Below are 26,193 nucleotides of genomic sequence, written 5' to 3'. Positions count from 1 at the left end.
AGCGTCTCCTCCTTTAGAATCTCCAGCCCCAGCCCAGTTCACGTCCGTGTCTCTTTCTCTCCTCCCCCCAACACAGATTATGCCAAGCATATTTTTCTGGAAGCAGTGATCTGATCTGGATGCCCCGTGTTACACTGACAAACGAAAGCAGGGCAGAGAACCTGACCCAGAATTAAGCATTATAAGTAAGAGGAGTCAAGGCAGGGTATAGACCTCAGGGGCCGACGCAGCAATAAAGTTGTCTGGGGTCATTAGAAACCAGACTGGAGAAACGAACATCTGGTTAAGATACCTGCCAGCCTGTGAAGACAGACTACATTGTTTGAAGTTTAGCTATTACCCTACAAAGAAGTAAAATACTCATTTTATCGATGGAGAATCTGAGGGTCAGAAGGACGAACCACTTATCATACGTTTCTAGTAATGATAAGAGCAGGTGTGAAACACAGGTCTCCAAATCCATTCACTCACATTGAATCCAAACTGCGCCGAATGAATGTTCAGACAAGAGCTTCAGGTTATGGGGAGGGAGGTACCAGCTGTCGGAAAACTGCCTGACCCTCAGCCTCATTCACTCGAGACACCAGGGACATCGGTAGTAGATGACAGCTCTGGGATTATAGAGGTTGTCTTATTTTTCTCCCCCGTCCACGATTTTTAATAGGTTCCCTCATTATTTACTTGCGGGCAGGAGAACAGTCTCTTCCACTTTATAGGCTCCTGGGCTCAGTCGGCAAAGTGGGAAACTCTAAAGTTCAAGAAAAGCATCAGAAAACCAGAACAGGAGAACGAAGAAGCTTAGAACGTCTAAAATCAATTCTCTCCTGGGTTTTTCTACCGACAGCCACTTACTTCCTGCAAAGTTGGCAAAGGAGGCAAATTCTCTGAGTTGCAGATCTACCTTAACTTTTTAAACAAAAAACTCAGAAGAGGACTCTTCACAAGGTCTGGGGGGGTGGGGAGGAGAACTCGAACCCCAGGCCTAGAAGTGCATCATTTCCTGAGTGTCTAAAGGAAGCTCGGGGTATGGTGACGGGCTCAAAGCCCGGAGCATTGATTCCTCTGGCCTCAGAAGATCCTCCTGCAGAGCTGAAGCCTCTTTAAAAACCCCAGATCCGGGCATTCAGTCTGTGAATTCCCAAATCCCTCTGATCCAGGACTCCAGGGACATCCCCTTGAGAATCGTTCCAGGGCACAGAGGGCAGCAGAGAAAGAGTTTGAGGCTGTATCCCAGGGGACTGATTAGGAGCTTGGGCAATTAGTAGAACAAAACTCTACTTTTGTTGACTGATTCGCAAGAGCAGTTAGCCTCGTAGAAACAAATACGTTTTGCTAAAACTCTAACGAACGCAGGAGACACCTGCCAAATGCGTGCCTATTATTCTACATCTGAGGACCGGGCCTTCATTTATTGATGTAACAAAGATGTAATGCACGGTTCCAGGCACTGTGCTGGACATTGGTGGTACAAGTGTGACAAAGACAGTCACGGCATTTGCTTGCATGGAACTCATCATTAATGTATTAATCCACTGGGTATTGTGCAGATTAGTAAAAGGAGCCTCCTCTGCATAGACGCAGCCCGTGGGCACCCCTCTTGTTGAGGAGACAGCGTATTTTGGCAGCTGGTAGAAGGGCATCCCTTCACGTGGACGGCTCCATATTGTGATGTACCACCGGTCGAGTGATGATGGGCTGCCTTTATCCCTCCCGCTGTCCCTTGGTTCAGTATCTTTGTATCATCTATGGTGGCCACACCAGGCAGGTTTCAAACATCCAAGGTCACAAATAAACACGTTATTACAAACAGCGACACATGCCACAAAGGAAGAACAGAGTTTTGCGAGAGCACAGAATAAAGGGGGTGACGTTTTGCTAGTCTGGGAAGTGTAAATATTCCTCTGAGCGGTGATTTTGCGCTGGGGTCTTTAAGATGAATGAAGGTCAACTAGATAGAGTTACGGAAGAGAACTGGAGGCAGAGAAAAAACAGGAGGGAAGGACTTGATAGATTATTGATAATGCGTTGTTTCAAGAACTGAAGGAAAGCCCAATTGTGCACAGAGAGCTCGAGGGAGAGATGAATTTGGGTGTGAGGATGTGAGTATACAGGTCACACAGCACTTGGTGCTTATGGGGCAATGTGGAGCCAGCAAAGCTTTTAAAGAGGCAACGGCACAGTCCGATGTGCTCTCTAAAGCATCTGGTTGAGAACTGGGAAATGAATTGGAGAAGAGCAAGTTTGGGACCGGGTTAGGCGGCTGCCACGGTTGTCCAGTGCGAACACGACAGGAGCTAGGGCCACGGCGGCAGGCACGGAGTCACCGACTCCCTGGGATAAGAGAGACCAGTTCACAACAGGCACCCCAGGGGGTGTGCTCAAGTGACCTGCCTCCTCCGGGACGGGACTCAGACGTGATTCAGGAAGCATTTCTCAGAAGAATGCCCATCTAGAGAAGGAAAGTATGATTTTTTTTTTAAACAAAAAATCTGAGGATTCTGTGCTGTGATCCTCCTCTTGAGGCTGGACAGAATCCTGACTTCATTCATTTTAGTGGAGAATAAGTCACCCAATTCCCAGACTGGAGACAGTTCACATTCCCAGAACTCAAGTTTGTGTGTGTGTGTGTGTGTGTGTGTGTGTGTGTGTGTGTGTGTGTGTGTAGAATGGCAGTGATCGCACAAATAGGGAATCTCAAATAGAAGCTATAGAAAAGGAGCAAATGCAAACTCTAGGTTTGAAAACTATAATAACTGGAATTTCAGGGATCAACAGTAGATCTGAGCTAGCAGAAGAAAGAAGCGGGAAGCCTGAAAATCAATCCTAGAAATCACCCAGCCTTCAGAACAGAAATAGAAGCATGAAAACAGAGGGAATCTCCCAGACCTGTGGGGACAAAGGAAACATCCCAGCATTGGTGTGATGGGATTCCCAGAAAACAAGGCAAAAAAAAAAAAAAAATAATGGCTGAAAACCTCCCAAATCTGATGAAAACCATTAACAGATTCAAGAAACCCAACAAACCCTGAGTGGGATAAATGCAAAGAGAACCACATCCAACTGCTGAAAGCCACGTACAGACTAATCTTGAAAACCGAAGAAAAGTGACTCACCCTCATGTACAGAGAAAAAGCAGCATGATTAATAGTGACTTCCAGACAGGAAACAAAATTGAGACCAGAGGAGAGTGAAATGGCATTTAGATTGTCAAGGGGAAAAAACAATTAACAACGACAACAAAATCTGAATCTAGCAACAATATCCTTAAAAAGATGAAGGAAAATTAAGGTGTATCTAGATAAAAAGATGGAGAGAATTTTTGCCAGCAGACCTACCCTGCAAGAAATACTAGAAGTTCTTTCGCCTGAAAGGAAACGGCAGTTGACAATAACTCATTTCCATAAAGAAGAACGAATAAAACCAGAAATGCTGCCTATCATAACATGTATAAGTAATCATATGAGAGTATGTATGTGTGTGTTTATGTGTCCACATTTTTATGTTCCTCCTGTAGTAATGTTTTTAGAGAAAAACAGACCATCATTCGAAGCGGTCGTATTGTTATAATACTGTATGGATTTATAAATTGGATTTATAAAAATAAAGATGTTACATGACGATAGTGCAGAGGCATAAGAGGAAGAAATGGAGGCATATTTCCATATTGCTGTATTTCATTGAAATCAACTTTGTATTAACCTGAACAACATTGTGATAATTTAAACATGCATAGAACAAGCACTCAAAAAAAAAAAATCCAGTTTTAAAATCAACAAAAGAATCAATACGGTACAATAAAAAAGTTGTTTAACAGAAAAGGCAGTAAAGGGGGAATAGAGGAATGTAAAACACACGAAATTTGGAAAACAACTAGTGACATGGAAGACAGTGCCTCATTCACACTGTTTATTACATTAAACGTGAATGCACCAATGACTCTTGGTTTCTGTTCAGGTCCTGATCTCACAGTTTGTGAGTGCGAGCCCCGCATAGGGCTCTGTGCAGCCAATGTGGAGCCTGCTTGGGATTTCCTTTCTCTTTCTCTCTCTCTGCCCCTCCCCTGCTCGCTCCGTCTCTCTCTCTCTCAAAATAAGTAAACTTAAAAAAAAGGTGAACACATTGAATCATCAAGTCGAAAGGGAAAGATTGTCAGAACAGATTTTAAAAAGCAAGATGTAGTTGACCAGTTGTTTACAGGCAGTACCTTTAGAGTCAGAGACACAGATACTTTGAAAGTCACGGTGGTAAAGAGATACGCCACGCAAACAGTAACCACAGGAGAGCTGTGTTAATATCAGACAAAATAGACTTTGAGACAAGGGATGTTACAAGAGACAAACATTTATGATAAAAGAGTCACTCTGTTAGGAAGATATAAAATTATGAAGGTATATGCACCTGAGAGCAGAGCCCAGAAATCCATGAAAAGAACAGATTGAAAGGAGAAATAGACCACACAACAAGTATAGTTGGAGAGCTCAATAATTCTACTTTATTAATTTATAGAACAATCAGAGAATCCACAAGGATGGAGAATACACAAACAACATCGCCAGACGACTTGACCTGACACTTCTGGAAAACTACACATAAAAAGAACAGAATGTGTATTGTTTTTGAGTACATGCGGCACGTTCTCCAGGCTAGACCGTAGGGCAGGTCACAAAATAAGCTTCAAATTTTTAAAAATGGACATCTTCTTTTCTGATGTTTACATAAAACAATAACTTTCTTTTGATTAGTGTTTGCATGGTATTTTTTCCATTCTTTTATATTTAATCTTTCTGTATGCTGACAAGGTATGTCTTCTATAAACAGAATTTTGTTTTCTTATCCCGTGTGACAGTTTTTGTGCACTAATTGGATTATTAGTTTGCATTTAATGAAATTTACATTTTTATATTATAACAAAATTACCGATATCTTTGGGTTTTACGTGTGTTACCATTTGTTTTCTACTTTTCCCATTTTTTAGATACCTTTCCTTTTTATCTTATTTTGGAATAATCAAGTATTTTTATTCCTTTTATTTGTTCCTTACACATCACTTTAATGTTTACTTTAGAGATTAGATTTCAAGGACCATGCCACGATTATGTGAAACCTGAATTTGATTTATCCCTATCTTAATGTTGTTACTGTGTATTTTCATTCCACAAGTATTTAGACGTTCTCAAGATATTAATTAATTGGATAATATTACGTGTAATATTAATTTACGCTTTCCATACGTTTATCTTTTATGCTGAAATTCATTTTGGTTATTTTTTGTTTAGGTTTCTGTCTGGCATGAATTTTCCTTCCATCTGAAGAACCCCGGGGGCACCTGGGGGGCTCAGTTGGTTAAGTGAAGAACCCCAGCTCATAGTTCTTTAGTGCAAGTCTTCCGGTGAGGAATTCTCTCATTTTTTCCACTTCCGAAGGTGTTTTTATTTTGGCTTTTCTTCGTGCATGATACTTTCCTGGAGTCTAGAATTCTCCTTTGGCAGCTACTTCCTTTCAGCCCTTCGACATCATTCCACGGATTTCTCTTTCTTATTACTGCTGTTCAAAAGCCAGTTAACAGTCTTATTGTTATTCCTTGAAAATAGTGTATCTTTTTCCTCTACCTACTTTTAAGCCTTTTTCTTTTTTGGCCATCTTACACGGTATGTGTGCATGCATTTTGTTGGGGTGGGAGGTGTGTGTGTATATGTTTTGCATGGAGTTCAGCGTCCTTCTTGACCCTCTGTCCTGATATTGTCCTCGGGTTTGGAAAACTGAGAACATGTTTCTGCATCTGTTGCTTCTGGTACATTCCATCTCTCTCTCCTGTCTACCCATAACTCCAATTACACATACGCTAGACCTTTCACCAGGTTCTCTATGCCTCCTGTGCTCTTGAGTACATATTACACATTCTTTCTCCCTCCCTGTGCTTCTGCTTGGATATTTCCTACTGACATGCTTCTCATTCAGTGATTTTTTTATCTCTAGTTTTTTTTCTTTTTTATAGTGAAACTTTTTAAAAAGGTTTATTTATTTATTTTGAGAGAGACAGAGACAGCATGAGTGGGGGAGGGGCAGAGAGAAAGGGAGAGAGAGAATCCCAAGCGGGCTCCACGCTGTCAGCACAGAGCTCGAGGCGGGGCTCAAACTCATGAACCGTGAGATCATGACCTGAGCCAAAGTCGGATGCTTAACCGACTGAGCCCCCCAGGCACCCCTATCTCTGGTTTCTTTCTAATGTGATGTTAAAATATTCTATTGAGTTCTTAGTTTCAGTTATTATAGGTTTTACTTCTGATGTTTTCACTTTATTTAAAAAAATATATTTTCCACTGCTCTGTTGTGGTTCCACAATCTGCCAGCTATTTTCTTCAACACAATAAAAATTACTTTTTTATTGCTTCGCAACAAATTACCACATTTTTTTTTACATGTGGCAAATTTACATTCATTTTCTAATATTCTGTCTCAAATAACCACAGATTTAATAGCTTATAACAACACAGACATGTTATGTCACGGTCCCCGCGGCTCAGGTGCTCCGGGTCCCCCGCTCTCTGTCACGGTCCCCGCAGCTCAGACACTCCAGGTCCCCTGCTCTTTGTCACGGTCCCCACGGCTCAGGTGTTCTGGGTCCCCTGCTCTCTGTCACAGTCCCCATGGCTCAGGCGTTCTCAGTCCCCTGCTCAGGGTCTCACAAACCTGAAAGCACAATGTTAGCCCAGCCCCATTTCCTTCTGGACCTGGGCATTCTCTCCCAAATTCACGTGGTCGTCGGCGGATTCATTCCTCGCGGTTGCAGGACTGAGGCTGTGTTTGCTCACTGGCTGTCACCGGAGATCAGTTCCCCCAAGTGCCCACATTCCTTGCCACATGGCCCCCTTGCGAGTCCTCTCAAAATGTGGCCGCTTACGTCTGCAGAGTCAGCAAGGGAGGGTCTCCGTTCTGCTAAGACAGATTTTTACAGGACGTGATGTAAGCGTGAGAGTGACATCCCGTCACATGTCTGTCCTCTGTTGGGAAGAGGCAAGTTACAGTTGTGCCCATGCTCAGGAGGAGACGATGGTCCGGGGCTGTGTATCTCGGAGTTCTCAGAGCTTTAAAACGGGAACTTTTTTTATGAATCTATTTCTATTGAGTGCTTTCTTTTTTCCTTCTTGATCTTTAGCCCTGTGGTTTTTTCTCCTGGTACACTTAGTGCATCTTCACTGCACCCTGCATGCACAATATCGGGGGTCCTCCAGCCCTCCCCGCCCCCTCCCCGGAGGGGGCCTGGTAGTAAATAATGTAGGACTTGTGGACCCAAAGTCTCTCTTGCATCTACTTAATGCTGCTGTGGTCGCGTAAAAGCAACCACAGGCGGCATGTGGGGGCGGGGTGGCTTTTTTTCTTTTAATATTTTTACTGTTTATTTTTGAGACAGAGACAGAGCATGAGCAGGGGAGGGGCAGACAGAGGGAGAGAGGGACAGAAGGAGGGGCTCGAACTCACAAACCACGAGACCGTGACCCGAGCCGAAGTTGGACGCTTAACCCACTGAGCCACCCAGGCGCCCCGGGAGTGTGGCTTTGATTAAGAAACAAACACAACTTGAATTATGGTCACTGAAATATGACTTTCATACAATTTGCACGCCACACAATGTTATTCTTTAAAAGTTCTTTCTTTCGATCATTACAAAATATATGGCCCATTACACAGCACGTAGGCCGTGCAAAAACCGATGGTGGGTTCATGGGCCGGCAGGCAGTAGTTGGCTTACCCTGCTGTAAGTGCAAAAGCAGTGAAGATAAATTGAGGCTCTACGTTATATTATCTTCCTCTGTTTTACTTCCCAGCGGGTAGTTAGACGACGGGCAAGAACATATTAATAAGCAGGGATTACGTGAAATTGAAGCTGGTTTCAGTCTTTGTGAGGGTTGGTTTCTTTCTCCTTTACCTCTCAGTGGAAATACAGCCCTTAAGCATGTGGAGACCACGAGATGACCAGATGTTCTGCTCTCTCTTTTTCTTTTTTTTTTGTTGAGTGTTTGGACCAAAGCCTCTGAGCAACAAATTACAGTTCCTTGAAGAAATTGCAAACAGTGGGTGTCGGGCTGACATTTCTACATATCCTTTCTTTATGGAATCTTGGCCCCTCCATTATTCACCGACTTAGAAGCTACACCACCTCTTTCTTTATTTTTTTATTTTTTTAATGTGTATTTATTTTTGAGAGAGAGAGAGAGAGACAGAGTGCAGGCAGGGGAGGGGCAGAGAGAGAGGGAGACACAGAATCCGAAGCAGGATTCAGGCTCTGAGCCGTCAGCCCAGAGCCCGACGCGGGGCTCGAACTCACGGACCGCGAGATCGTGACCTGAGCTGAAGTCGGACGCTCAACCGACTGAGCCCCCCCAGGCGCCCCAACGCTACACCACTTCTTATGGTCATTAGAACATCGTTGCAGAGATGGAAGAGAGATAATTCCATCCTTCGATTGGAGGCAGATGTGGAGAGTTAGCAGCGGGGGTGGGGGGAGGAGGGAGGACCCTGGGAAGGGCCTCTTATTTCACTTTCTGATTGAACCTCAGTTTCTTCATTTGTAAAGTGGGGATAGTAATATTGAATATTTACCTGCTTCCTCATGTTATTGCGAGTCACCCAAAGCCACGTGAAGGGTGCAGAGCGAGAGCAACTTCCGGGGGGACGTCACCGTCCTCCCCGTCGCCACACGCGACTCCATCACCCGCAGGCGCGTCAGGAGGCTCGGGGTCAGAGGAGCATCCATCCAGACGCCAGTCAGATTCGTGGCAGATCTGGACGCTGAACCTGGGGAAACAGAGCCCCTAGTCTAATGCTTTTGCACCATCACCAGGCTGCCTTCCTGGATTGTCCTCGCCCGCGGCACCACCGTTGAGCGCAATTTCAAGTTAAATTCAGTCTCAGCGGTAGTCACGGAGAATTTCGCCGTGTCCAGACGTGTGCTACTGTTTCTCCTGAGGCCGGATTTCCCGGTTGGAGTCCTGGTTCCTCATGTATGAGCTCAGTGTCCTAGAGAAAGTTCCACAACGTCTCTGTGCCTGTTTTCTCTCCTGAAGAGGAATGTAGCTACGCTCCCTTGTAGATTTATCGCTAGGATTAGATGAACTAACATATGTACACTGCCCAGTTTAGTACCGAGCAGATAAGAAGCACGTATCATAAGTGTTAGTAATTATTTTGATGAGTAGCAGCTGTAAGTACCCTGAGAGAAAAGATGGAGAGTCTCTAAAGATGCTTTGTAATTGAATTACGGATGTGAGGCCAATGTGAAGAGTATGACTAAAGAGTTAAAAATATGTGACGCTTGAGCGCTAACTTTTGCCTAGTTCAAAGCCGTTGACGCTCACTAACGTCTGTGTGGGCTGTGGGTAGTGACACGGATGTACTTTGTGGAAGGTGGCCTGGGAAGGCGGAGGCCTTGGGCGGAACTGGGCCAGAAGTTCCAGAATGATGCAGGGTGTGCAGCGAGCAGAGCAGAGATGGGCAAGATTGGTTAAAGTAGAAGAAGTCACGGGATGGAAGGGAATACAGTCCGTGGTACCGTAATAGCGTTGCGTGATGACACGTGGTGGTTACACTCGTGGTGGGCGTGGCATAACCCACAGAGTCAGGTTGCACGCCTGAAGTCGGTGTCACGTCGTGTGTGAACTATGCTTCAATTAAGAAAGGTATAAAGGTGAGAAAGACAAATACCATATGATTTCACTCATATGTGGAGTTTAAGAAACAGAGTAAGTGAGCAAAGGGAGAGAAAAGAGAGGAGAGAGAGAGAAGCCAACCGAGAAACAGACTCTTAACTACAGAGAACACACTGCTGGTCACCAGAGGGGAGGTGGGGGGCGGGGAATAGAGGGATGGGGATTAAGGGTGTACTTGTGATGGGGGCGCCTGGGTGGCTCCATCGGTTAATCGGCCGCCTTCTCTGCTCGGGTCATGATCTCGAGGTTCGTGTGTTCGAGCCCTGCGTCGGGCTCTGTGCTGACAGCTCGGAGCCTGGAGCCTGCTCCGGATTCTGTGTCTTCCTCTCTCTCTGCCCCTCCTCCGCTCATGCTCTGTTTCTCTCTGTGTCTCAAAAAATGAATAGAAACGTTAAAAAAATTTTTAACAATAGTGCCCTTGTGATGATCACCAGGGGATGGATCTAAGTGTTGATTCACCATATTGTATACCTGAAACTAATATTACACTGTGTGCTAACTATGCTGGAATTTAAACAAAAAGGTAAAGGCAGTCTTACAAGAGAATTCTAGGCATGGATTGGATTGGGGATTGCACCCTGGGACTTTAAACTGGCTTCCAGTGCGGGGTATCTGAAGGTCAGCCCTCTGCGGACCTGGCTGTAGGGTTCCATGCTTAAATCCTTCTTGGCAGTCGTTGCTTCCCTTCTGCCACACATGAAGCATCCTTTCCAGAAGGGCCTTAAGCTCCTCAGCTTTGGCACCAGAGAAATGGACAGAAAGTATAACACGTACCTCGCGGGACCATGGCCCAACCTACCAAGTTTTCAGATCAGCCTTTTCCCCACAGAGATTTCTCCTAATTGCCAAGCCAGCTCTACCTTTCAAAATGTTAATCCCAGGATGAGGCAACGAGCTTGCTGGGTAATGAGGTCTCTTGGCGCTCTGCTGTTTGGATTGTGCCCTCTGCTACCATAGGTCACTTGGGAGTAGTAGGTGCTGTTTTGGGGAGAGAGACCCAGGAGTCTGAACAGGAAGTCCGCACCTTATTAAGAAACCTCAAGCCAGAGTTATTATTGCTTTGTGACCCAAAGAAGAGCTGCTGTCCGAGGAGGTTGTGGGAATCCAGAGGAACTCAATGTGACTTTTCCTGTCTGTCACTCATAGGCTCAGGCACTGAAGACTGGGCTGTGTGTCCTTCCCTTCCTTTCTAGTTTCTTTTCGGTATCCCCTTCTGGGAAGTATCTCAAGATTAGCCAGTAAAGGGGGGAGTTCCTATGAAACCACAGCTCTGCTCAGTAAGACGTTAGTGATCATCAGATAAGAAAATCCGTAGACTTTTGGTAAAATAGCGCTGGTTTTGCACAGTGACCCAGACTCAAGTAACTGATGGATTTAAAATAATCTCGGGAAGGGCATTGACAAAAATCTGGGAAATGCTTTGTAACTGTTAGTACAAATCCATATGTATTGTTGCAGGCGTTCGATGTCCCGAGTGGGCGGATGTGACTCTCAGAAGACCAGAGAAACAGGCTGCTGGTGAGTTTCACTTCCTTGTACTCTGGGACGGTGCTTGTTGATTGTAGCGTAATATTCGTTCATCATGGAGTCAACGGTGATCTGTAGAAGGGGGACCACGATCTCTCGTAGACAATCTTGTGCTTTTTATCCTTTTGGAAATGTGTATGTGTGAACTAATGTAAGGAGGAGGGACGTAAGACTTGAGGGCTCTTTATTTGGGTCCTATACAAAAGGCTGTCCAGAAATCTAACTTCCGTGAGGGCACGGACCCTTGCTTGGTTATCTTTGTGTTCCTGACACTAGCACAGCCCTCACTTCGTGACGTACTCAGCACATTGAACTCCTGGAGAGATGGTTTTGCTTGCATTCAAAACAAAATTTTATTATTTACAGTAGACTTAAAAAACAATTGGAGACCCAACAAGACAAGTAAGTTCTCTTCCCTGGAGAAAAACTGTAAGATTGGGTCAGGGACAGGCTTTGTTTCCCTCTTTTTGTTGTCATTTATTTGACAGAAAGAAAGAGTATTAACCCCAAAGTCCACTACGGTCTGAATTTCGAGGTTTCTGTCCATCTGTACCCTCCCTACCTTTTTGTCTCTTTCCTTCCTCACCTCCATTTCTTACACCCGAGATGAGTAGCCCTCTTCTTGCCATCCCGTCTCCCCATCCCACCCTGCTCCCCTTTCCTGGAGGCTCTCCTGGAGTCCACCCACATAGTGGTGCTGGGATAGAGTCGTTTCAGGTGATAGTAATTTAGAGCAGATTAATGGTCTGGAGGAGGAAGAAAACAAATATTCTAGGCTACAGGCAGGAGTAAAATCTTTTTCCAGGCAAGTGGAAGGGAGTTATAAGAACAACCTGGATGCATTTCCATGTACGTGTGCAAATATAATAAGACCTGTGGTTGTCGATGGATGGGTTCCGAACTATCCGTCAAAACCCAAGAACACAACTTGGATGTCACTACAGACTATGCCCGGCCAGCAGCTGGATGGGCCACTGTGATCTAAGGGAGAAAGAAGATGTTGGGCATCTCTGGGACGGGAGTGCAAAGCAGAACTAAACATCTCATTCTACCAGGTCCACACCCATGTTGGGATAGTACATGGGGCACTACATGGGTCTGGTCCGTGCACCGCGAGAAAGATGTTAAAAGCGCGTGATGAAGTTTGTATGAGCAGTTGGCAGGGAAGTGATAAGAGTTATAAAAATCAAGGCTGGTTAATCACAGGCTTGTTTACAAATCCTTGAAAGCTGGGCTGAAGCCGATTAAAAAATTCTTTGTAATGTTTATTCGTTTTTGAGAGAGAGACAGAGCGCGAGCAGGGGAGGGGCAGAGAGACAGGGAGACACAGAATCGGAAGCAGGCTCCAGGCTGTCAGCACAGAGCCTGACGTGGGGCTCGAACTCATGGACCTCAGGATCATGACCTGAGCCGAAGTCGGTCGCTTCACCGACTGAGCCACCCAGGCTCCCCCAAGTTTTTATCTTACTTCCAGTCTAGTTAACCTACAGTGTTGTATCAGTCTCAGTTGTGCAGTATAGTGGTTCAACGATTCCATTCATTACCCAGTGCTCATCAATGTACCTGGAGACTTCACCCTTCATCCCCGCCACCGGTTTCTCCCACCCCCCACCCCTCCTCTGGTGACCAGCAGTGTGTTCTCGATAGTTAACAGTCTGGGATTTTTTGGTTTGTTTCTTAAATTCCACACATGAGTGAGATCATACGGTGTTTGTCTTTCTCTGACTGACTTATTTCGCTTAGCATTGCACCCTCTGGATCCAACCATGTTGTTGCAGATGGCAAGATTTCATTCTTGTTGATGCCCGAGTAATATTCCATTGTGTATGGAATGAATATACCACATCTTTACCCATTCATCTATTGATGGGCACTTGAACTGCTCACATAATGTGGCTATTCTAAATAATGCTGCAGTAAACATAGGGGTGCATAAATCTTTTCGAGGTAGTGTTTTCATATCCTTTGGGCAAACACCATCAGCAGATTTTTTTACCATTCAGGGGGCTCGCTTGGAACTTGACTGAGGTTGATGCAATGAGGGACCTTGGTTGGGAGACCATTGCAGTCTCTGCAGAGAATGACATTGTGCCCACAAGTTGGGTGTTGGTAGAAAGCGCAGGGAAGAGGGGACACAGAATACAACATTTTGGGAAGGACTGTTTTCCGCATGGAAAAGGATGATGCTCAGCTTTCTGAATGGAAGTAACAGATAACCATGGTGGGTTCTATCGGGAGTAGACACGGGTTGAAAGGCAAGACTAAACCTGCCGCTGTCCAGTCTCCAGTTCTGAGCTCACATGAGATGAGCCCATTTCTATCCCTGTCTCAACTTGAAATATGCAAAATTGAAGGGAAAAATAGAATATCTGGTCCTTCTCTGATTAGGTGAATTTTATCTCTGCTCTCACACTAGGAAAACCCAGCCCCTTCTTGAAAGGATCTCCTCGGATCTGTTCCATCCTGCTTTCTGCTCAAATTCAAGGAGATAAACCATACCCCTGCAGTGCCTTATCAAACCTTTTCCATGGCCTAAGAGGTTATGTGGTGTGGGGCTTTCAGGAGGACCAGCTCGTAGAAATGCTCCCTTTTGTAGTCTTTCATGATCACAGGGGATTTTAGGCGCTGGGCTTGGTGAAGTGACTCTGAGAAGCAGAAATCATTACAGGACTCTTCTGAGCCATTCGGCAGTGACAGTGCCTTCTGACAGGTGTTGAAAGGATATCAGCCTCAGATATGTTCTGTCTTTTACCTCGGTTACTGTCCTCACTGGATCCTTCCCAGCAAATTCAAGAGTGTTTGAGGACCAACTTCTTCCCTGACCTGGACTCGCCTCTTCGATGTCTGGGCAAATTATTTCTACTGATCTCCTCTGTACTCGGCCTCTGCCTTCCCTCTGGGATCTGACTCTGCTGCCGATCTCAGGGTCCTGGGGTGGAGCCCAGGAAGAGGTGCATAGAGTCGATGACCGCAGCTGACACTGATGACCGTCGAGGTCCAGGGCATTTGCTCAGACGATGGACACACATTTTACCCAAGGCCTTGGGTTAGCCTGTTCTCTTGTAAAGTTGGCTCATCACCCCTGTCCTTTGCCCAGAACCACACCTCCCTCAGTGCCAACACCAAACTCTACTGCCGTGGTCGAGTTCCTCTTTGAAAGGAACTCGGGTGGCCGCACAGGCTGGTCTTTGCCGTCTTTCTGAGTTTGCACCTGCTGACTCTGTCCAGCAATATCATCATCATCATGACTGTTATTCGTCTGGACCATCACCTCCATACCCCCATGTACTTCTTCCTGAGCATGCTGTCCCTCTCTGAGACCTGCTACACTGTGGCTGTCATCTGTGCTTTCTGGCCTCCTGAGTCCCCACCAGCGCATTTCTGTCCAGTCTCCTCAGTCCCCAATGAGCCATCTCCATCCCAGACTGTGCCACTCAGCTCTTCTTCTGTCTCACCTTCGGCACCAACAACTGCTTCCTGCTCACGGCCACGGGGTATGACTGCTACGTGACCACCTGCAACCCCCTGTGGTATTCAGTCGTCATGAGTAAAGAGGCCTGTGTCCAGTTAGCAAGTGGCTCCCTGGGAACTGGCCTGGGCGTGGCCATTGTCCAGGTAACATCTGTGTTTGGCCTGCCCTTCTGTGACTCCCTTGTCATCTTTCACTTCTGTGACGTCAGGCCCCTGCTGAAGCTGGCCTGCGCGGGCACCCCTGTCAGCGAGATCATCAACTTTGTCGTCAGCGTCTGTGTCCTGATTCTGCCCACGGGCCCGGTCTTCTTCTCCTACGTCCTCATCGTCTCCACCATCTTCAAGATCCCCTCTGCCCAGGGCCGGAAGAAGGCCTTTGCCACCTGCACCTCCTGCCTCACGGTGGTCATCGTCCACTATGGCTGTGCCTCCGTCGCCTACCTCAAGCCCAAGTCCCGGAGTTCCGTGGGGGCAGGACAGACTCATCTCTGTGACCTACACCGTCCTCACTCCCCTGCTGAGCCCTGTCGTGTACAGCCTGAGGAAAAAGGAGGTCAAGGATGCCCTGCGCAGAGCCATGGGGCAGAAGCCCCTTTCCTCTTAACAAGGACAGATTATTGGAAGGCTTTTAACTGATTTTGTTTAACGTGTATTAATTTTAATGCTGTTTCAAAAATGCCTTTAAATATGGGATCAAGAAGGATGCTGGGATGGCTCGGTCGGTTAAGAGTCTGACTTCAGCTCAGGTCATGATCTCATGGCTCGCGGGTTCGAGCCCCGCTTTGGGCTCTGTGCTGACAGCTCGGAGCCTGGAGCCTGCTTCAGATTCTGTAGCTGCCACTCTCTCTGACCCTCCACACTTGCACTCTTGCACTCTGTCTCTCTCTTGTTCAAAAATAAATAAACATTAAAAAAAATTTTTTTTTTTAAATTTTCCAGTAAGCTCCTAAACCTGCAGAGGTTAATCTTGAGAAGTTTCTTCTTAGATGCTCCCAACTTAAAACCGGACTTAAAGCCAGCATTCCTGTCTGAGCATCACAGAAGGTGAACATGTGCGCTCTGGTGCAAGGCAGGGTCCTTTCTCCCTCATCCTTCTGTGCACTCTGGCCTTCTATGCCAAGGACTGAGCATACCCTGACTTCCAGACGCAGCTCCTGCAATGCCCAGAATCACCCCACGGGGTGACCCTGCATGGGCAAAATATCACTTGTGAGAGTGTCACGGGGTCTGCTGGTTATGAAGGGTGGGGCAAGGCAGTGGAAATGAACAAGTTCTTCAAGTCAAGTTAACCTGTCTGACTTTGCACAAAACACTAGCTAGCACGTGAAGTCAGCCTGCAGATCAAAGACACCTTTGCCTTCATGTCCAGATTTCTAAACATAATAGCACCAGTGCCTTGCTATGAGGATAGTCAAAATTATTTTCAAAATGTTTGGCTTAGTCATCCTGCTTAAATCCAGATAAAAAGCCATTAGGTAGAGATCTGACGGCCAGGGTCTCACTCTCTTCTGTCACTTGTACTCAGTGGATGCTGTGCTACCCTACCTGGATTGCTTACCTTTGGGCCCCACACATCTGTTCCCCCAGCTGCTGGGAGGCTCTGAGGCAATAGAGGTCAGTTGAGTGGCTCTTCGGAAATTGCTGTTGGTGAAGAGCTACTTTCTCCAGAGTCTCACACCTTCTGCCAGGGCAGACGGGCCGCAAAGACTTGCCTACTTCTGGCTGTAAAGACTGGCCCCCGTCCCTCCAACTAAGATGATTAAAAAGGGCCCTCCCGGCTCCAAGGCTCTCATCTGTGAGCCGGTTTGACATATATCACATTTCAGCTACTCCCCCTGCCAGGGTCCGCTGCCTTCACTCTCACACGGGTGTTGATGCCGAGGGCACTCTCTGGGAAACCTGTTACATTTCAATCAGTTTCAGAGTCTGTTTTCTTTTTCTTTCTTCCCTTTTTTTTTTTTTAATGTTTATTTATTTTTGAGAGCTAGAGAGTATGAGCAGGGGAGGGGCAGGGACAGAGGGAGACAACAGGATCCGAAGCAGGCTTCATGCTCTGAGCTGTCAGTACAGAGCCTGACGCGGGGCTGGAACTCCTGAACTGCGAGGCCATGACCTGAGCCGAAGCTGGACGCTCATCCGACCGAACCATCCGGTTGTGCCCATCAGAATCTGTTTTCCGAGGATCCTAATCTGCAACAGTTTAGCATCCCATTTCTAGAACAGTCCTTGGCAAGAAGAGAGACCAGATTTTTAGCCTTGATATATTCTAGTGAAGGCAGGAGGCCAATGGCTTCTATATTTTAATTAAAAAATAATTTCACCCTATTAATTGAACTATTACTTACTTGTGGCTCAATTTGGTTGGTTGGAAACTGGTGAAAAAAATTTAAATGTGAACTTTTCTCAGAATCCACAAGAAGTTATTCCTTTATCCTCAGCAATTTTCAGTTGCATGGCAGCTTTGAATCCCCTTTCAATTACTTTGCAGTGAGATTGCTGACCACTCTCGGTGATATTTTTAAAATTTCAAATACAGGAAAGGCTAAACGTGAGGATATATCATTCCAGTGTTCAGGGAGGGAAAGAGTGTGGATGCTCTAAGTGATATGGACAAGTCAACTTGCCCTTGATTCTGGGCACATTTTTAGGTAGAAGTTTTGGGACGGGGATGCCATGGAGATTGATGAAGCAGCAAATGGGATTTGGACTTGGTAAGTAACTGTCCAGAGCAGGGCCGACAGCTTAACATAGGAAGACAGCACTGCTCTCTGAGGTTATCTAGGGACCCAGGCTGGCAGGTGCCTCTGGCCTTCTCAACATAAAGCTCCCATCTCTGGGTTCAAGGAGGTGATCCTGTTGTCCTACTTCCCATTTCGTGAGAAGAGAGAAGGAGCAGGCTCTGTCTTCAAGCACTCGGTTCCCCAGCATACTGATGAGGTGGGTCTTTTGTCTGAGTTTCCATGCTTGAGGTGACCAAGGGAATATGTCTTTCATTGGCCACCAGTAGGGAGTTAACTGACTTGATTTTCAAAAAACCAATCTCTATTGAGGATTCATGATTTGTGGCAGCCGATTTGGAATAGCAACTATGGGAGAGAAAATTTGCTCTATGAACTGGCTTCGACCAATTTGGTAAGAGACTGGAGGTAGCAGAGGAGGCCCTAAGAGTGAAGGGGGGTGGATTATTTCCATTTTAATCACCTGTAAGATACACATGCTCCCTCTCTGGCATAGACAAAGTATTTTATGTATATAGAAATAAAAACGTCCTTTTATTTTTTATTTTTTTAATGTTTTTATCTAGTTTTGAGAGAGAGTGCATGAGCTGGGGGGGGGGGGGGTGGAGAGCAGAGAGAGAGAGGGAGACACAGAATCCGAAGCAGGCTCCAGGCTCCGAGCTGTCAACACAGAGCTCAGCGCGGGGCTCAAACTCGTGAACTGTGAGATCATGACCTGGGCTGATGTTGGACACTTAACCGACCGAGCCACCTAGATGCCCCCCAAACATTCTTTTAAATGCCATATTTTGGAGCTCCACTAAATATTTAAGCCCTAACCACATTTCTTACGGAGCAAGAGATGTATGAAGAAGAAGGAAATAGGAAGAAATGAATGGTAGACATGAGTCTCAGACAAACCTGAAATTCACATCCATGGAAGAGTACGGTGAAGACCATGTGTGGAGGATGAAGGAAACATTCACACTAAGAGCTTCTTGGGGATGCGTTCTGGGCCTTTGAGCCTGTGTAGTCACCACATGGGAAATAGGCTTCCGAGTAACGGAGGACAGAACGTCTGGGCTCAAGGGAGCTTAGAAGCCACCTAGTCCAAACCCCCTCTTTTTACAAAGAAGGAATGGAATCTTAGAGATGGGCAGGCGGCTTGCTCTAGTCACACAGCTAGTTCATGGCAGCTTGAACATCCAGGTATGTGCTCTAAACAGAGCTCTTGCAAGCTCGGGTGGGGATAAAAGGAGAGGTGAATGTGAATTGTGATCCTCCAGAATCTAGAAAATGCCTCAGAAGATGTGTCTCAGGCTGATCAAGCCTGGACTTTCTATCCATGTGAAATATCCCTCAGCTCTTAACTCTGGGTCACTTGGCCTCAGATCCTCAGAGGAGTAAGTCACTTGCTCTTCCGTCTGATGTGTACGAAGCTGTGTGTAGGACACTGTGACGGAAGAAGTTGTTTGTGACGGTGGTGGCAAGACCATGGTCTCAAGGCTGTAGCCGAAAATGGATCTTCTGTCTTTCCTTAAAGGCAAGGGAAGTGCCTAGGACAATACCAAGGGTCCTCCCGTGGGGAATTTTCCTGTTTTTCCTCTTTCTGTTGCAGGAAACTCATAAGGCCTGTTGACATGAAGCCAAGTGACTAGGCTGTTCAGTGGGAATCTGGTCGTTTCTTACGTGTCTGAAATGATTTGGGGGAGAAAAGTAGAAGTGGTATTAAGGAGGTTCATCCCAGATACCTATATTTAGAAAAAGAAAAAAAACCAAAAAACACCAATAGTTCTCTCTGCTTCATGGTCCAAAAACATCTTTTGGAGAAAATGGGACTTGTCAATCTCATGGGTGTTTGTGAACCATCCCCCCGCCCCCACCAGATTCACTTCCTCCTGATGTTAGTAATTGTTCTAAAATATAGTGAAGTTAACAGGTGCTCTCATCTCTCGTTGACTGTTGTGAGCTCACGGTCAGTACTGCTAATATATGTTGCCTCTCTTCCCTAACGCCTCCTCTTGGCACCCAGGATAAGTGTGTCCGCGGCAAAGGTGGTGTGGGGGCGGGAGAGCGAATGTTGGGTCTTTGCCTGAGATCTTTCTCAGTCCTGGGCTGTTTTTCAGAGCTGAGAGTCCCGGTGATTCGTATTTGCTGGAATTTCTCCAAGTTCAGGTGCTATAAGAGGGTTTTCACAACTTTGGGAGATAGCAGAGAGAGAAGCAATCACAGGGAAATCTCAGACTGAGCCTCATCCCCAGGGTCCTAAGGCTCAGGATTGCCCCAGCTTCAGGGCAATCCAAGAGCTAGAAGCTCAAAAAGGGTAAGTCGAAGTGGGAGCAGAAAAGTGAGTGATCTCACCGGCATGCTCCCAGCTCCTCATAGGCCTGGTCCAGATTTACGATAGTCGGGAGAAAGCCTTCCTAATCTGGGACTTTATGGTTCTTGCCTCTAGACACAAAAAAAGAAACTAGCAAGCCTCAAATACTTAGATGCACTGTGTTACCTGGTTTCATACCCCTTTTATTCAAGTTGGACTTCTCTCTTATGCTAATAAATGAATATATTCATTCTTGCGTTTAAGTGATGTTTATTGAGCCCTTGCTGTTACATGCCATGTAACCAGTTTCAGCTGGTTTAATAAAGCAGGTCTGTAAAGCCTTGCGTCCAGACGCTCCTGTGTGCGTTGCGAGCTGTGTTTGACCACGGAGAAGCAATCGCTGATGCCAGAAAGAGGTTGCCGTTGCAAATGTTTCCCAAGTAGCAACATCAGTTCTTTTTGGGGTCTGGCTTGGGACGTGGGTCCATAAGGTTCCTGCTCCTCCTGGTCATCTTAATCTTCAAGAGCAGGGTCAGCTGCTGCTGGGTCGAGATAAACAGCCCCGTATCCGCAGCAAACAGAAGCACCACCAACGATGGGATCACAAATTGTAGCCAGTAGTATTTGCTTTGGTGCTCCGGAGGGGAATCTGGATGCAACAGGAAACATACGTCATATGAGGAATCGAAAAATGGGGCTCAGGGCTTCATCCTCCCTGAGAGAGGAACCGGGAACGGTCCTCTGTCTTCCAGAGCTAGCATGATATGCTGGCTGGGACCCGAGGGCAACACTCATGGACTTGGGTTCCTCTGCCTGTGCTTCCTGGAGCCCCAGGACTCCTGAGACCTTCCCTCAAGCCCCAGCCTGTAGCTCCTCTAGCCAGTGTGCCCAGTGGGGAAAGTCATAGGAAAGGTGATCTCTTTATTGGGGCTCACAGGTGCAGTGGCCCACGTCTGACTTGAGGGTGGAAAGGAGATGGCGAGGCTGGGGAGGGTGGAGGTTCACCAGTGCCTCATTTCTGAATCGTTCATCATTTACCGCGTGCCTGTTGGGGGAAATGAAGACACTGGGCCAGAGCCTCTTTAAGCTGCCTTCCAGTTTCCCTCTCTTGTTATTCTGGTTACAAGATACTGATTTTTGTGATGATCCTAGAATTATAGAGCTCCAGAATATTACAGCCAGAAATCCCGTAGAGATCACCTAGACCCGTGGCTCTCAGCACTGGCTGCACAAGACCGTTACCTGAAAGGGCTTTTAAAAATACTGATGCTCAGTCCTCCGAACCAATTAAATCAGAATCTCAAGAGATGAGATGCAAACGTCGGTATTTTTAAAGTTCCTCAAGGGACATCTAGACCAAGCCCTTTATTTTACAGATAAGGATACCAGAAGGCCAATGACAATTAAATAGCACTTAGGTCTCAGGCTGGTTAACAGAATATTGACATTAAAGCTCAATTCTGGCTTCTGGTCCCATGCTTTTTTAGGCATTAGTATGAGCCACGTCTGCCGAGCAAAAGGTCTAATTTCCTCCTTGCAGGGCAGGTAGTCCAAAGGCTCCCTCTCTTTTTAGAGTTTGGAAAGAGCATCTTCATATTTGGCCCTAGAGGCACTGCCGGGGTCTCCTCATGAGTCTCTGTCTCCTCACCACCCAGTCACACAGCCCACTGGTGTGTGGGTCTCCGTCCCCAGCCCTCCTCCCCAAGCGTGGCGTCTTCAAGCTCTACACCACCTGCATTCCTCCAACACTGAGCCTCCCTTTCAATTTGATAACTAGAAGTGTTCTCCCCCGGAGCCACAGAGGACTCTGGGATTGAACCATTGATCATGATCCATTATGCTTGGGTGGTGCTTATTAACAGGCTAGACATCCGTTTCACAAATATCCCCTCATTTAGTCTTCATGCAAATTCCACCAGAGACTGAGAGATGTGCTGCCCACCCCGGGCCTCCTCCCTGCAGGCCTGTGGGCTAGACAAGGTGCCCCGGCTGTCCCGTTCTGCATGCTGCAGCCACTTCAGGCTCGGGTGTCCTCCCTCTCCCTTCCCCTGCCATGGGCTCCCCTCCTTCTTTACCATCTCACCTTTTCTCACAACGATGTTGAGGAAGTTAGAGGTGTGATTTTTCTTCGAAATCCAGCCCGTGCAGTAGTAGGTGCCGCTGTCTGTTTCTGTGGCATTGTGAATGGTGATGTTGTAGTTGTCGTACCAGAACTGGAGGAACTTGCCATTCCTGTAGTAGGTCACTCTTTTGACATTCAGATTCCTCCAACTGTGGCACCTGATGAGGAAGGACTCACCCTCCAGCACCACCTCAGTAGAGGCCTGAAGGAGCAGCCACTCTGAAGAACGGTCGTTACGTTATTTAACGGCAAATGGATGGAAAGACACAGAGGGACAGAAAAAATAGGAGCGGTCATGCAGAGTCTGCGTCAGGAACCACGTTTTATCATTAGCCCGTTTCTTGGCTCATAAGGGCAAGAAAAAGGAAAAACAAAATCACGCTTCGAGTCTGTCCTCTATACTGATGAATCCTCTCGCCTCCTGAAAAGGGAGTCTGGGGCCATGAAACCACTCGGACATCTCTGCTGAGCCTGTCCACGGAAGGCTCGAATGCCAGTATTCCCTACAGCCCTGTAGACGCCAGTTCTGGTCACTACGGGCTAATAAGACTATTCTGTCCAGGGAGTCCTCGCCTAGGGGCAGGTGTCTTTCATCCTCCCATCTCTTAGGGGCTCCCTAGTTCTACCGTCAATCATAGTTGGCTCTGAAAGTTCCCCAGCACATGCATGCCAATATTAATTATGTGTGTAGTTACTTAATATCCTCTTCCTCATTTGGCTCCATACTGCAGGAGGCCAGGGACCATGTCTGATCCTTACATTATATCCCCAGTGCCTAACACAATTACTTCAGAGTTGGTAGGTACTCAACGAATACTTGTTAACGAGGAGTCTGTAAAGTATAAGAGTTGGGTCGTATGGCTAATGTCACCGTGAGAATTGAAAGGCATTCACTGAGGGAGAATTTGGAACAAAGATCTGGCTAGGCTGTGCAGGGCACAGTTTATTTAGTAGTGATCCTTAAGGATTTTCTAGAATCCACTCCAAGGAAATAAAGAAGCTATCCCCTGCTGCTTTCGTTTGTGCCTGGAATATGCATAGGGATGTCACCACACCTCTTTTCACTCAAGAGAAAGACATAAAGTAGGCTTATCCTTTAAAGTATGTTTGCATTAAAAAATGTAAAGCCAAATATATCCATGACCTAGCCATTTAAATGAAGTCATTCTTTGGTTCATCCAGCATTTACTAACTAGCCCGCATGTGCCTGAACGTGCTGTCCTAGTGGTTGGCAATAGCAGTCATGAAATTGGGGCAAACATAACATTTGTTCTTTAGTAAAAGTGGAAGTCATGAGGGATCTACGTGGATGTCTTTCAAAACCAAGAGAGCAACCTGATATCCAGGTCGTGGCTCGTGGAAACGGTTGACCAAATTTGACCTTTTGATCCCATTTCAGATGTTCAGCTCCTTGCAGTGTTCACATATCCAACATGCCGTGTGAGCATATCGTACACATCTGCCCCAAGCAGGAAAAGAGGGGTGAGGTAGACTGGAAGGATCCCACTGGGAGATGGGAGATGGCCAGGACCCCGAAAGGAGGTGGGGCCATGCAGGAGGAGTAGTGGAAGGAGACAGGCAGGTCTTGAGACAAAGACCCTGAGTCCCACCCCAGTGCACCAAGCCCCGGAATAACTTGATCTCTCCCCATCTCCAGACGGGCCATTCCTCACATGGGGGACTCTATCTTTCCATAGTCCTGGAACTTACCACTGAAGACTTTTAAGGACACAGGTTTACTCAGGATGGATCCTTTGTTCTGACACCTGTATTCCCCACTATCGCGGGTTTGGGCTTTCACGATGTCCAAAGTTAAAGTTGTCACTCCCAACCTGGTCTTGTTGTGGAACCACACAGTAGAGTCGAGTTCAAGAGAATTGTTCTCTTTACATGTAAGAGTCACACTGTCTTCTTTCAATATGGTAGTCCACGGTGGATTCAAGGACACTGTAGGTTCCCGGGTGCCTTTGAGAAGATCAAATTGTGGGAAGAGATATAGAGGGAGTGAAAAGGGCTCCAAAGTACAGATATGGCAATAGTCAGACAGTTAGTGGTCAGTCTACCCTTGCACGGCCACTAATAAGAAACAGGAAGGAGGAAACAGTGTTGTGGCCCCAGGGAGTCCCAAACTAGGGGGAAAGACGGGACACGAGCGCAACATAGGGTGACCACTTCAGTCCTCCTGATTTCCATGCCAGTATCTGTCAGCGAGGACTACAGCCTCTGGTCAGGCAGAGACGATGTCTATCCTGTTCAGCCCTAGCTCAGCACAGTGGCTGCTACAGAGGACATGTTCATTAAATATTTGCTGAGTGGATGAACGTGTGAATAATGGATGAATAAATGTGTTAGACTAGCTGAAACAGTCTCTCCCAGTTCTAAATTTTTATGACTATTTAACTGTGAGTGGATATGGAGTGAAAAATCCACATCAATTCTGGAAGGAAGTGAGAAGCACCGAGAGAATCGGTCTTAATAGGTTTTCTGGAACAACGAGATGTGGTACAAATTTGACCAAAGCCTGGGAAGTGGCCAGTGGCGATGAGGTACAGAAACAGACCTGGACTTGGCCCCCAGGGGATTCTGTTAGAAGCTGGCCCTTGGTCAGCTGCGCGACCCCCAGCAAGCACTTAATCAGGCAAAGCCCTCAGTTATAAAATGGTGGCAATACTAACCATGATGATGATGCAAGCATTGAATGAGGTTGTGTGGCAGTGCCTGGGCAGGGGTGGGGCAGGCTGGGCAGGGGTGGGGCATTTAGATGTTCCGCTGACATGGTTGTTGGCATAGAAAGAGGTGGGGTGCCTCAAGACAATGAGGTGGTGTGTGAGCAGGTGTTGAACGGGGGAAAGAAGGCAGGCGGGGAGGGAATGGGGCTCAGGTTGGTCAGGGAGAGACAGATGCCTAATCATTAGAAAGCAGAGGTGGTGGGGTGATGGGAAACAGTGTAGGGGGGAGTGTGCCCAGCCATGGTGAGACTGACGGAGCAAGGACTCACTCACCTGCTGACATGCCATCTGGATCTGCAAAAGTTCAAAGAGGATAAGTTAGTGTCTCTGCCCAGGCTTCTGGGACTCCCGAGGATGGGGATCTGGGGGTGGTGATGAGGTCTACATCCTTGGAGTTTGTTTGTTTGTTTATTGAGAGAGAGAGAGAGAGAGAGAGAGAGAGAGAGAGAGAGAGAGAGAGAGAGAGAATAAGCGGGCTCCATGCTGTCAGTGTAGAGCCCAACGCAGGGCTTGATCCCATGAACCGTGAGATCATGACCTGAGCAGAAATCAAGAGTTGGACACTGAACCGACTGAGCCACCTAGGCGCCCCCAACATCCATGGAGTTTTAAGGGGTCAGCCATCTTGTCAGGAATCTGACCCAGGGAGAGAAAGAACTTCTCTCTTTCCTCTGCCCTCCCTCCCTTGCCCTCTGGGAGATGCCGGAATGACTACAAGAACAGGCTTCTGGCTGGCTCCCCCTTAGGTCCTGCTCAGCCCAATTTGCTCTGCTCCCAGCCTGTGTCCACTGCAGAGTCCCCGGGAGATGCCCTGTGGTTTGCACAGAGCCCAGAAAATTTCACCACGAAAACTGCCAACGTTCCTACCCCGGCCGCTACCCAGACCCACGTCGGCCCCTCCAGGAGGGGCCACCGAGCCTCTACTTACAGAGGAGGAGCAGCAGTGCTGTCCACAGCAGAGCAGGGCCTCCCAGGAAAACCGGCATCGCCTCCCTGGCTCCCAAATGCCGACTCGACGGGAGAGACCTAACGCCTTAAAATAGACTTAAAGCCAGAAAGGAGAAGGAAATGTTTTCTGTATCATATCTGGTTAACTCATCAGCTGCGCCTGGGTTTGCTTTCTTCTCTGGAGATAATATTCAGAGTAGCACCTAATTGGGCAATTTCACATTTGCCTCCTAGCACACTCCCTTACCGGGGCCAGAAATTGCTGACGTTTGGTCGTGGTTCTCTGGAGCCACCATCACTCTTGTTACCTAATTTCCTGCTGGTCCACGAGCCCGCCAGTCCTCCCGTTTTCATCCGATTCCCTGAGGATCCACTCTCTGAGCAGCCAAACTGGGGCTGTTTTCAGAGACGCCTCTTCTACTGGGTTTTGATGGGGCTCACAACACAGGATGACAGATGTGAGACCATAGCTTCCAGGGTCTGTTCTAGAATTTATTTTCTTTTCCGGCGTGTATCCATTTTTATGTTTCTAATCATCCAGCATGACCACCCTTTCCCCTTTCAGCCCATACCAGCTCTCTTCCCCCCGGGACCCCTTCAACCAATTACTCTGTGTTTTAGCTCTAGGCCAGAGATGCTCGCTTTCTCGCAG

General features: G+C 47.0%; 1 protein-coding gene and 1 pseudogene across 1 annotated transcript; one reads left to right on the top strand and one right to left on the bottom strand.

The window, feature by feature from the left end:
• LOC128312952 (olfactory receptor 10J4-like) overlaps positions 1–20,905 on the top strand; it is a 133,797-nt pseudogene extending 112,892 nt beyond the window's left edge.
• On the bottom strand, positions 19,986–25,666 carry FCER1A (Fc epsilon receptor Ia). Its single transcript, XM_015085402.3, has 5 exons — positions 25,522–25,666; positions 24,867–24,887; positions 23,575–23,829; positions 21,826–22,083; positions 19,986–20,391 (listed from the first exon to the last, which is right to left on the bottom strand). The coding sequence occupies exons 1-5, from the start codon at positions 25,577–25,579 to the stop codon at positions 20,192–20,194; spliced, it is 792 nt and encodes a 263-aa protein (XP_014940888.1). The 5' UTR covers positions 25,580–25,666; the 3' UTR covers positions 19,986–20,191.
• Positions 25,667–26,193: the final 527 nt, after the last annotated feature.

This window comes from Acinonyx jubatus, chromosome E4, assembly GCF_027475565.1.
Source record: "Acinonyx jubatus isolate Ajub_Pintada_27869175 chromosome E4, VMU_Ajub_asm_v1.0, whole genome shotgun sequence".
Classification (NCBI taxonomy): Eukaryota; Metazoa; Chordata; class Mammalia; order Carnivora; family Felidae; genus Acinonyx; species Acinonyx jubatus.
The sequence above is the reverse complement of the archived record's forward strand: the minus strand, read 5'-3'. Positions and strand labels throughout refer to the sequence as shown.

What these genes read in the sequence shown, in the direction of transcription:
- FCER1A (XM_015085402.3), bottom strand. Translation starts at nt 25,579, where the DNA reads ATGCCGGTTTTCCTGGGAGGCCCTGCTCTGCTGTGGACAGCACTGCTG. An exon ending in TCCAGATGGCATGTCAGCAG is followed by an intron (nt 23,830 to 24,866) that starts GTGAGTGAGTCC and finishes ATCTTCTCAAAG; the next exon opens with GCACCCGGGAACCTACAGTG. An exon ending in GTCCTTAAAAGTCTTCAGTG is followed by an intron (nt 22,084 to 23,574) that starts GTAAGTTCCAGG and finishes ACCGTTCTTCAG; the next exon opens with AGTGGCTGCTCCTTCAGGCC.